Genomic DNA, 11,724 nt, shown 5'->3' with positions numbered 1-11,724 from the left:
GGCGCGCGTTGCCCGAGGACAGTCCTCCTCCGGCTGCCGCGCGCCGCGCAGCCCAGCCCGCCCGTCGCGGGCTTGGCTCCGGCAAGTTTGGGCGCAGCTGGGGCGGGTTGGGCCAGGCGACCTCGGGGGCTGGCGAGCCACTCTCCACGCGGCGTCCGGCTTCTCTTTGCCCGGGAGGGCGCGGTCGGGACGGAGAAGGTGCCCAGCGTCCCTCGGACCCGCGCGGGTCGCCGCGCCTGGGAGGAGGGCAGGGGGCCTGGCGCGCTGACTCGGGGAAGGGGAAGAGGGCGCCCTCGGGGGAGCCGGCCTGGCGATGACAGCGGGGCAGGGGTGAGGCGGGAGGCCGCCCGAGCGCCCCCCGCGCCCTCGCCATGCAGAAGAGTGTGCGTTACAACGAGGGGCACGCCCTGTACCTGGCCTTCCTGGCGCGCAAGGAGGGCACCAAGCGCGGCTTCCTGAGCAAAAAGGCGGCCGAGGCGAGCCGCTGGCACGAGAAGTGGTTCGCTCTGTACCAAAATGTGCTCTTCTACTTCGAGGGCGAGCAGAGCGGCCGCCCGGCGGGCATGTACCTCCTGGAAGGCTGCAGCTGCGAGCGGACGCCCGCGCCACCCAGGACCGGCGCTGGCCCCGGAGGCGGCCGGGACGCGCTGGACAAGCAGGTACCGCGCGCCCTCCCGCCCGGCTCCCCGCCTCGGGCCCGGGGCTCCACCGGTGGGGATCGCGGGGACTGCGGAGCGCCCGGGGCCACACGTCCTTGCGTGCGCACGCCAGGGTCTGCTGGCGTTGGGACCCGGCTGGCGTTATTTCATAATCCAGGTCGTGGTTGAGTCGTTTCAGTTTCTCCAGGAATTGCCCGGTGTTTCTCTAGACAGTGTTCAGAAGGATCTCTTCTGTTCTTTGTTTTCCGGGGTGGGGGGGGTAGGCCACGTGTGTTGACACCTGTTGGATTTAGGGTGACCAGACTGAACTTATTCAGAAAAGTTTGTACCCATCCGGCGCGCGTGGATTTCTTTTCCTGCACGGAATCCATGCCAGGCGGTGCCTGGAGACTCGTGGGCTCCAACACCGATGGGCAGTTAAAAAAACAAAAAAAATGAAAGTCTTTGTGGTTTAGGTCAGTTTACCTTGCCATCATCTGACTCACGGGGGTCAGTTATGAAGGTGAAGAGGTACTAGAATTAATTGTTGGTCTCTGCAGTTTTGCTGTGTAGAAAAACACGGACATTCGAAATGAAGCACACTCTATACTTTTAAACGAATGCTTTCAAAATAAATGCGACCTTTTAGTTGCGGGGGGCGGGGAGATAATTGCATTAGTTTTATACTTTGCTTGCCCGCTGATGGTAAAGGGTCTCCGTTTTGTAACCTGTGCTCTGCTAGTTCCTGCAGATACGACTTCTGTATTCTTTCGGTTGCTATTTGGTTAATAAACTTAAAGTAGACTCATTTTGTTGCTTCCCAAAGTTCTCACGTGGCTCTTCTAGATCTCAGCATTGACGTGTGTGTATGTGTGTGGGGGGGCTTATTGTCTTTGCTGTTGCAAAAAAAATATGTCCCAGCTGATTTTCTGTGTGTGCTTGTCAGACCAAGCCTTATCTACTAAACCACGGGAGATGTAGGTGTGACTAACAATAGATGACAGAAGTTGACTGACTACCTAGCCTCTTGGGGCTCATAAAACAATATAGGAAATTAAGAGACGTTAAAACTAGATCAACCAAGATTTTTTATTCCCCTCTCTAGAGTTCCACTATAAATCATCAACTAACTTAATGATTAAACCAGTGTAATGCTTATAAATTTGGAATTTAAAAACTTTGGCTTTTGAGAGGTATATTCAGAATCATTTGAAAACAAATTTTCAACTCGGAGATTATAGATAGATACTATAGATAGAAATGGATTTCAAGTTGTGTATTTTAGAATCTAAATTGCAAGCACAGTTTTGAGGAAACATATTTTTTCCAGGATATACATATATATTGTGTTTGTATATTATCTTAATGAGCTCCTTTCAGAAAAGTCCAAGGCTCCACAGGAACCCAAACAAGTAGTACTGTAAGTATTATTATGTCTAAAAGTAGGGTTCTTTATATTACTCTGAATATATATTATTGATCTAATTCCCAAATGTTTTGCTTGTGCAAAACACTATTCACTTTGACTTCTATTTGGCGTTGAGTTCATGGACTTGTTACCTGTTACAACTTATATGCCTGTGTGGCCTGTTAGAGTAAATCAATATTTTTCTACTGGGAAAACATCTAAACCTCTCAATCTTCAGGATGGTATTCTTAGCTAGATTTCAGTAAAGAAATGTAGTCTCCAAGTAGTTGGACTTTTATTCCACATTCTAGCAGAAGTATGAAAGAGGTCTTCTGATAAATGATCCATTCCCCCACCCTTTATTATATAAGCTAGGAGTTTTTTTTGGTCATATTACTCATCCTAAGAGGTTAGGAATTAGAACCTCTGGGGTTTGTAGACAAACCTGAAATGGGGAGGGCCAATATTCCAGAATGAATTAGAAGGTGGGTTGGGAGACTTCTTAAATTTTATCACATTAGGAATGCTTAGTTAACTTGGGTTAGTCTTGCTGGCTGCTGCTTCTCTTAGATACTGTCTTAGGATTTGTTTGGAAAATTAAGAAGACATTCTGTGGAAAAGAGAAATAAGGAGGAGCACTGTACCTTACATTTAGAACTTAGGCAAATGGTTCATTTCAGTTAATTGGATTTAGGTTGTTCTCAGATGGACTCAAACTCCGAGATGTGATGACTTGACACCTGAGAGTTTGGGGACGATGAGGGAGATGAGCAGATTTCAGGGGCTGCTCCTTCATGGATGCTTTGGGAGTTCTCTGTAAAACCCATATATTTATGTAATATAATATATATTAATATATAATATAATATATATATACCTTTGGGGGCTTGAAACAGCACTTGGGGAATAGTTATTTTCTTCCACCATGTTTCCGTATGAATTCTTTGGCTAATCTTTTAGTTCTTCCTTTCCCTCTCTCTCTTTCTTTGTCTCTGTCTCCCTCTCTCTTCCTTTGCACTTTTGCTTCTTACTGATCTCACAATTTCCTAGTTTGTAAAAATCAAGAGTCTGCATAAGATGATTTCCAAGTTGATTTACCATGATTGGTATCTTCAGTTTCCAAGGTTGTAACAGAGCTTTCTGCTTTGTAGAGGGTGTAGACAATTTTACAAGCTGTAAAGATTATGGATGTTTGTAATAAATATCACATTTGAGAAACTAAGGTAAGTAGGTGACTGAAATTGACATTCTGATAAATCCAGGTCAACAGATGCACAAACCAAGAGTCACAGCTACAACATTATCCACGACAGAGACATTTTTATCATTTGCATCGGAGGGGACAACATATTGTAATATCTTCGCTAGTTATGGTGATTGACACATTTCTTGCTGTGCACTTCTTTTAATCATTCTTGAGAATTTAAATTCTATTTTTTCACAAGTTAATTTTTATTCCTCTCTCTCTGTGTCTCTCTGTCTCTGTCTGTCTGTCTGTCTGTTTCTCTCTGTCTGTCTGTTTCTGTCTGTCTGTCTGTCTGTCTGTCTGTCTGTCTCTCTCTCTCTCTCTCTCTCTCTCTCTCTCTCTCTCTCTCTCTCTCTCTCTGTATGGGCTGGTACTGAGACTTGGACTGAGAACCTTGGGCACTGTCCTTTAGCTTTTTCATTCAAAGTTGATATTCTATCACTTGAGTCACCTCTCCACTTCTGGCCTTTTGGTAGTCAATTGGAGCTTACCTTGAAATAATCTCTACCTTGAAGAGTCTCAAGAACTTTCCTGTCTTAGCTAGCTTTGAACTATGATCCTTAGATCTCAGCTTCTGAGTAGCAAGGATTACAGGTTTGAGTCACTGGTGTCCAGCTTTATTTCTAATTAATTGGATGTTTTAGTTAAGTTATAAAGAAGAAAATATCCACTGGCTTACTTCATCTAAAAAATAATAGAAAGTAAACTGGTTAACACAAAAGGAAAAATTCGGGGTGTTTTCAGCCCATTGTCTTTAAGACATGTGTGGTTAAGGAGAAAACGAACATACAAATTGAAAATAGAACCAAGTTGAAAGAATATTTGTATCACTCCATTCATTTGATTGTACCCCAAGATTTCACTTCAGTCAGTTCTTGGGGGATTACTGGGCTGTTGCATCAATACTCCACAGTGATTTCTTTGAGATATAAACTCAGGGTTTTTTGTTTGTTTGTTTTTTGCCAGCCCTGGAGCTTGAACTCAGGGCCTGGGCACTGTCCTTGGGCTTCCTCAAAGCTAGTATTCTACCACTTGAGTCATAGCACCACTTCTGGCCTTTTCTGTGTATGTGGTACAAAGGAATCAAATCTAGGGCTTCTGGCATGCTAGGCAAGCACTCTACCACTAGGCCACGTTCCTGGATATCAGGTTTTTTGTTTTTTTTTTTTTAAATTAAGTGTAACTCTTCTTTGCAAATAAGCTGCAATTGTAGAAAACAAGAAAATTCAATCTCATTCCTGGTGAAGGTATTTAAGGAGAAAGGGAACCTGCATATATTAAGTACTTTCTCTATGCTCAGCTCTGTTATTACCTTATCTAACTTGAAATTTTACTTTAGTTCTCAGAGATCACCATTATCACCATCATCATCGCCACTGATCCTACTTTCACTTTTTCCTATGCTAACATTGACATCCAGTGAGTTCTTGGTAGGTGATTAAAGAGTACCTCACCTAGGAGAGAGTGAGGAACGAGAGGACAGTGTCCAAAAAGAAATGTACTCATTACTGGACTTATGTAATTATAACTCCTCTGTACATCACCTTTGTAATAACAATTAAAAAGTTAAAAAAAAAGAGTAGCTTGCTAAGGAGTCTGTATCTAATAAATCCACTGAACTTCTTGAAATGGGAAATCTAAAAGGATGGGAGTTGGAGGTGTGAGGTATGAATCACTCTTTGGTTCATTCTTCTTTTTTCTTTACAAACTACTTAAATGATGTGTGCTAATTTTTTTTTTGCCAGTCCTGGGCTTGAGCTCAGGGCCTGAGCACTGTCTTTGGATTTTCCTCAAGGCCAGAGCTCTACCACTTGAGCCTCAGCACCACTTACAGCTAAGTATGTGGTACCAAGGAATTGAACCCGGGTCTTTGTGCATGCTAGGCATGCACTCTACCACTAGGCCAAACTCCCGGCCTCTGTGTGCTAATTTTTGAGAAATACAACTGTAGGCCATTGCATATTTGAAGAAAAATGAGATTTCTTTCCAAACAAAAAATTTTTACATATCATTCTTTTACTTAATATAGCACCCTGTATTTGCCTTTGGGATGCAAGTATACATGCACCCTGATTAGTTGTTTTTCCTGTTAGCTGCAGAGATATGTAGCCACAAAAAAACATCTTTGTTGTTTTTGTTGTTGTTCTGGTCATGTTAAGTGTCTCATTTATCCTGATTTTGCTTTCTTGGAGAAAGATAGAAAGGGGGTCTCCCTAAATGCAGAGGTTAAAAAGTACTATAGCTACGTGTTGGTTTTAGAGAAATTGCTGATTACATGATTTCACTGTCATTTGATTGCTAGACAGGCATTTTCACCTTCTAAACTTGACCATGAGGAAAGGATTTGAATCATTTTGTTGAATTAGGCAGAAAGCATGCAAACCCTGAAGTATGTGCAGTGGACAGAGAGTGTGGATGATGGATTTTTCATTCTAGTTCATGTTGTTTAATAATTAACCCCATATTTTCTTTTAACCCTTTGCTTGCTGAACACAGTGTGAAAAATAAAAGAATGATGCTAAGCAGAAATGTTTACAATTATAATCTAGGGAACAGAAATAATCAATGACTTGAAATTTGTAGCTATTCTCCATTAAGTTTTTATTTAAAAATCATCATGGATCAGTAAAATTTAGTTATTTTACTTTTTGCTACTCTAAACATTACTATTTAGATTATTGCACTTGTTAAAATTCAACAGAAGAAAATACATATTTCATGTGACAGATGTATAAAAACATTTTATTGTGGTATTTTCCTGTGTTTTCTTGTTAAGTATTGACTACATGTGCTATTGAGTGATGGGAAATGTTGGTAGCTGATAAGAGTTTTTATTCCTACTTTTGAAAGTGAAAAAGAAATAGATATTTTCCTTTTACTGGGTAATAAGACCTAACGGTATGAATAATGGACAAATATTTCTGACATTAGCAAGCAGATACTAATAGCTTTTTTGTTTTTCTTTGTTTTGTTTGTTTTGTTTTTGACAGTCCTGCATTCAGGGCCTTGACTGAGGATATGAATTTATTCAGACCTTTAATCTTAACTTCTACCATTTTAAAGTGGTTTTGTTTTTCATGCCCATTCATTTATTTATGAGGTGTTTTCTGTATATTGACTTTGTTTCCTTCAGCTCCCAAATATTTACAAATTACTGTGCTGTCATACATGTTGGGAGTTTGCAGATTTTTATTTGTATTATTGACATTTCAAAGACTGAGTTATGGGTCTAATCTGTGTGCTATTTGAGAAGCTTTATATTTTAGGACAAAGAATGTGTGATGATTCTTTTTTCTTTTCTTTTTTTTTTGCCAGTCCTGGGGCTTGGACTCAGTCCTTGGGCTTTCTTCAAGACTAGCACTCTACCAAAAGAGCCACAGCAGCACTTCTGGCTTTTTCTATGTATGTGGTACTGAGAAATCGAACCCAGGGCTTCATGCAAGCAAGGCAAGCACTCCACTTCTAGGCCATGCTCCCAGCCCGATTCTAATTTTTTTGCAGGTCATGGGGCTTGAACTCAGCCTGGGTGCTGTTCCTGAGCTCTTCAGCTCAAGGCTACCATCCTACTCCTTGATCCAAGCCTCATTTCCTGTTTTCTAGAGGTTAATTTGAAATAAGAGTTTCAGGTCCTTTTGTGCCCGGGCTGGCTTTGAACTCTGATTCTCAGATCTCAGCCTCCTAAGTAGCTAAGATTACAGGTGTGAGCCACCGTGCCCAGCCCGATTGTATTATTTTAATCACAGTATAAATGCTTCTCTGAAATTAGGCTATCTTAGCTAAAGACTATGAAAAGTCATGTATTTATTAAACAATGATTTTTCAGTCTCTGGTGGCTATATCTGGGACAAATGTATCCTCAGTTTGCAGTGAGCAACACAATGTAGGCACACAGCACACTTTGTGATATTTTATTTCCCAGGATGCATCCCTGGCTTTAAGTACCTTATGACCCTATAGTAAAATCATAATAATATTTGACTGAAAGTAGAAATGAGATAACGTATGAACATAGACTTTTGTGAAATGCAATAATGAGTATGTTTTAAGACTTGGCTGTTAATCTAAATTTTTTTTTTTTGCCAGTTGTGGGGCTTGAACTCAGGGCCTGAACACTGTCCTTGGACTTTTCTCAGGGCTAGAGCTCTACCACTTGAGCCACAGCACCACTTCCAGCTTTTTTCTATGTATGTGATACCAAGGAATTGAATCTGGGTCTTCGTGCATGCTAGGCATGCCTAAGTAGCTGGGGTTATAGAAGTGCACTCAAATGATATGTACAAAATAATGTATATAAAATAATACACTTTCTTTTGCTTTTTGAATTATGATGGAAGAAATGATAAAGCTGAGTCTTTCTACATAAAAACTTTGCTATATCAGAGCAAGTGAATGAGAATTATAATTCTTATAAGATCTAAAAAGATACAAAATGAGACAAAACAAGCTCTGCTTGAAAATACAATTTATTCATCTTTTTCTTCTTTATTTTAAAGAATTTATACCCTAATTTCTTACTTTAGGTCTTTCAATTTTCACAATGAGATATTGCTGAGCCCACCATAGTCAATAAAGACAGAACGTGAAAGGCTCCAGTTGCTGATACTTCACATTTTTTTCATGTTCTTAACATGTTTTGTTATTGCTGATTAATTTTGACAATGTCTGGTTTACTTCCTCCACTGTGACTATGAGCTTGTATCAGCGCTGGGACTAGTCTTTCCAACTAGAGAAAACTAGGTGTTTTCCAAGTTAGTGGGGGACTAGGATGGTGATAAGTTGCTATAAATCTCATTAAATAACATTACAACTCCTTATAAGAGAAGCCGTGCTGAGAAAATGTCAGGGATACCCAGTAATCAGAGGCTACTCCTATCCTGTGTCAATCTACTGTCTTTAAACTTTGAGGATAATGGTTTCCAGATGAGGTGAAGGTATTGGATGTGGTTCACTTCCGGAGTGGAATTGTGTAGGTTTTAGTCTTGCTTCTGTTACTTACAAAATACATGATCTTGAGCAATTTCTCCTTCTCTCCCCACCCCCCTTTCTCGCTCTCTTTCTTTGGTGGTGTGGGGTTTGAGTTCAGAACTTTGAGCTTGCTAGGCTCTACTGCTTGAACCACTCTTCTGGCTCTTTTTTTCTTTTGATAATTCTTGAGATAGGCTCTTGTCTATAGAACTGTGATCACTTGTGCTTCTTGTTTCTGGGATAACAGGTGTGTGCTAACATGCCTAGCTTTTCTCTTGAAAGGTGTCTCAAAAATTCTTTTGCTTGGGCAAATGCAATCTCAGTATTCCACAGAGCTGAGATGAGGACTATGCACCATGCGACCCATTTACTGGTTTAGTTTTTTTTTTTTAAACAAACTTATACCTCAGGCTGGCTTAGAACCTCAATCCTCTAATATCCGCCTCCAAAGTTGAATCATAGGTGTGAACTACGAGTATCTAGTGAAATTTCTCTTTCTAAGCTCAGTTTCCTGTCTAGAAGATAGGGATTAAGCAATGCCTTTTTCAGTGTGTTGTTGTGAGACTTACAAATAAACCAGGCCAAGCTCTTAGAATAGAGCCATGCACACAACAGATAGCACACACATCACGTAGTCCTTTTGTTAGTTCTTTTAAAATACAATTCTTTATTGATTGTCTTCTTTCATTTTTCACTATTTGGATCGCTTAGGATTCCTTAAACGATTTTCCCTTTTTTCCTTCTTTAACTTCAGTCATCTTCAACTTTCAGTTATTTTTGTTTTATCTGTTTTCTTCCACATACCCCTTTTGTTTTTTGCTAGATTATTTTAAAGCAAACCCCAGACATTTCATTATTATCCTTGTATATAAAACAATACTTTCCTTTTTGGCATAGCTTTTATTTGGCATTGAAGAGGCACTGAAAAAAAACCCATAAAACTGGTTGGAAGGAGTTTGTAATGTGTTTCTGTTATAATGTGTTGTATTATAATGGCAGTCGTCTTTTTGTTTCTTTGATGCTGTATTAAAGGAGAAAAACCAAAGACAGTTATTAGGAAGACATAAAAGGGTAGAATTAGCCTTTAAATAAATTCCAGCATGTTAAGTCCTAGAGAAAAAGGAAGTTTGAAGTCAGTTGTTTAAATAGTCGTGTCTAACGGTGTATCCATGGTATGACTCTACTCCAGGGCAAAATTGCATCATTGATGATGCTTATTGAAGGACCTTCTTTCCTTTATTGGAGTCCATCTATTAAACATCCCCAGCTTTGAGGTGCTCTTACTTAGAAACGACAATGCGGTGTCATCCATTGTTCCTAATGCTTTTTCTCCCTCAGTGCTTTGCTTCATGTCACATCAGTAAGGGCCTCACCCACAAGTGAGTGTTTTATCCATCTTTCAAAGTCTCTCCGCAGGCACAACAGCTAGTCATCACGATTGCAAGGCAGTTGCTAACACTTCATCCATCAAGTGTGTAGTTCCACATATTTTGTTTTCTTTTTTCTTCTAGTCCTGTCAAGGTTTTCCTCACTGAATTAGTTTCTGCCGTACAACTGATCGCTTTATGCCATTTGGATTGAGAAGAAAAAACCATGAATTCAAGTTTCCATGAATGATGGTCACCTCTGACTGTGGGAAGACGCAGGGACTATTATAAGGCGATATCAATGGGAGCTGTTCTTCTCTGCTGTGGGAATCAGTTCATCTTTGAATGGTACTATTGGCTGGGTTGTTTTCAGCATTCTTATTTGTCTTCAGAGTCTCCTATTTCTGTCCCCTGCAGCTAGCATTTCTCCTAACTTCAGAGTGCCGTGCTCCCCCAGTTGATCTTGCTCCATACCGTGGCCTCTTTTTTCCTGTGTCAACTTTCATTGCAATCTGTTATTCGCCTGTATATCCAGGTGCAGATTCTTTTTTTTTTTCCTTTTGGTCAGTTGTGTGGCTTGAACTCTGGGCCTGGGCACTGTCCCAGAGCTTTTCAGCTCATAGCTAGTGCTCTACCAGTTGGTTTTCTGGTGGTTAATTGGAGATAAGTATCTCATGGGCTTTAGTGCCCGGGCTGGCTTTGACCTATGATCTTCAGATTTCAGCCTCCTGAGTAGTTAGGATTACAGGTGTGAGCCACCTGTGCCCTGCTCCAGGTGCATATTTTTATGAAAGAGAATCTGAGTGTTTCCTTTTATATTTTGGAGTAGAGAGAATCATTGGTCTTTTACCAGTCTGTGGATTGTCTGCCAAATAGCTGTGGCTGCAGCTAAGAAAGCATCGTGGGATGTTTAGTGGGTGTTACTTAATATTACTTGTACCAAAGTAATCTCATTCATCATGATAAGCTGCATTGTGTTCTTTCAGTAGCATGTTTACACCTTCATTGAGCCATAAGATTTCTACAGCAATGCACTTTCTGTCTTTGGTCTTGTACTTCCTTCTCTCCTTCCCAGGATTCATGCTTTAATTATTATTAACTGCTTAACATTTTAAACTCAGTTATATGTTGTTCTTCATACAAAAAGCTTAATTTTCAAAGTACACCAAACACACACAAAAGTGGATAAATTCAGTGTGCCTCTTGATACATTTTCACAAAATGAAGATGTTTTTGATCAGCACCTATACCAAGCCATCAGTATATTCATTCTGAATATTCTGAACATCAGGCTGCCCTCCATAGATGCAACCATATTTCCTTGCAACATTACCAGTTTCTCTTGCCTGTTGTTGAACCCCCCCCCCTCTCTCTCTCTCTCTCTCTATCTATATATATAGGCATGCAGCAAGTGTTCTGGGTTATGTTCTTTTCCTCAACGTCCTATTGGCAGATTCAGCCATGTTGTTGGATATTATGTAGTTCACTCCTTTCTTCTTTTTTATATTCTACTGGCTGCACATGTAGTTTACTGTTGCTGAACCGTTGGGTTATTTCCAGTTTTCAAGGTATTACAAGTAACATCATGCAAGTTTGTGTACAAGTACTTTTGTTCATGTTACATGTGGGCATTTCTGTTGGGTCTTTATATGCAGGAATGAAATTGTTAGGACATAGGGCATATGCATATTCAGTTCCAATATTACTCCTCAAAATAGCACTAGGAATTTATGTTCCATTAGCCAGTGTATAAGCGGTCCAGCTACTCATATACTTGTAATTCTTAATATGAAACATTAAATCCTTTAGTGTATTAAAACCTTAATGCCATATATTTACAAGTAAATATATGTCATCATAACCATTGAAATTAATTTATAAGCATTCAATAGTATTTTTTAAAATATTTTTATTGTGATTATAGAAGGGTTAAATTACGTTCACCAGATAGAAGGTGCATAACTTCACAAACATTGATACCCTTTCTCATGACATGGTCCCCATTTCCCTCTCACCCTCCACCCGCTTATCTTGATTTCCCCCTTCCCTATCCAATTTCAAATAACCAATTAAGCACATATAAAATATATCAGATAACAA

At 40.2% G+C, this 11,724-nt stretch overlaps 1 protein-coding gene across 4 annotated transcripts in view; it reads left to right on the top strand.

Annotated features, from left to right (window-relative positions):
• Positions 1-366: 366 nt before the first annotated feature.
• Positions 367-11,724, top strand: part of Rasgrf2 (Ras protein specific guanine nucleotide releasing factor 2) — a 202,305-nt gene continuing 190,947 nt past the window's right edge. For all 4 annotated transcript variants that reach the window (XM_090331693.1, XM_090331691.1, XM_090331692.1 and 1 more), the window contains exon 1: positions 367-659. In XM_090331693.1, coding sequence (XP_090187819.1) covers positions 372-659 — 288 coding nt within the window. In that variant the 5' untranslated portion in view covers positions 367-371. The remainder of the gene's footprint in view (positions 660-11,724) is intronic.

Source organism: Megascapheus bottae, chromosome 4 (assembly GCF_031878675.1).
Source record: "Megascapheus bottae isolate mThoBot1 chromosome 4, mThoBot2.hap1, whole genome shotgun sequence".
Lineage (NCBI taxonomy): Eukaryota > Metazoa > Chordata > Mammalia > Rodentia > Geomyidae > Megascapheus > Megascapheus bottae.
The sequence above is the reverse complement of the archived record's forward strand: the minus strand, read 5'-3'. Positions and strand labels throughout refer to the sequence as shown.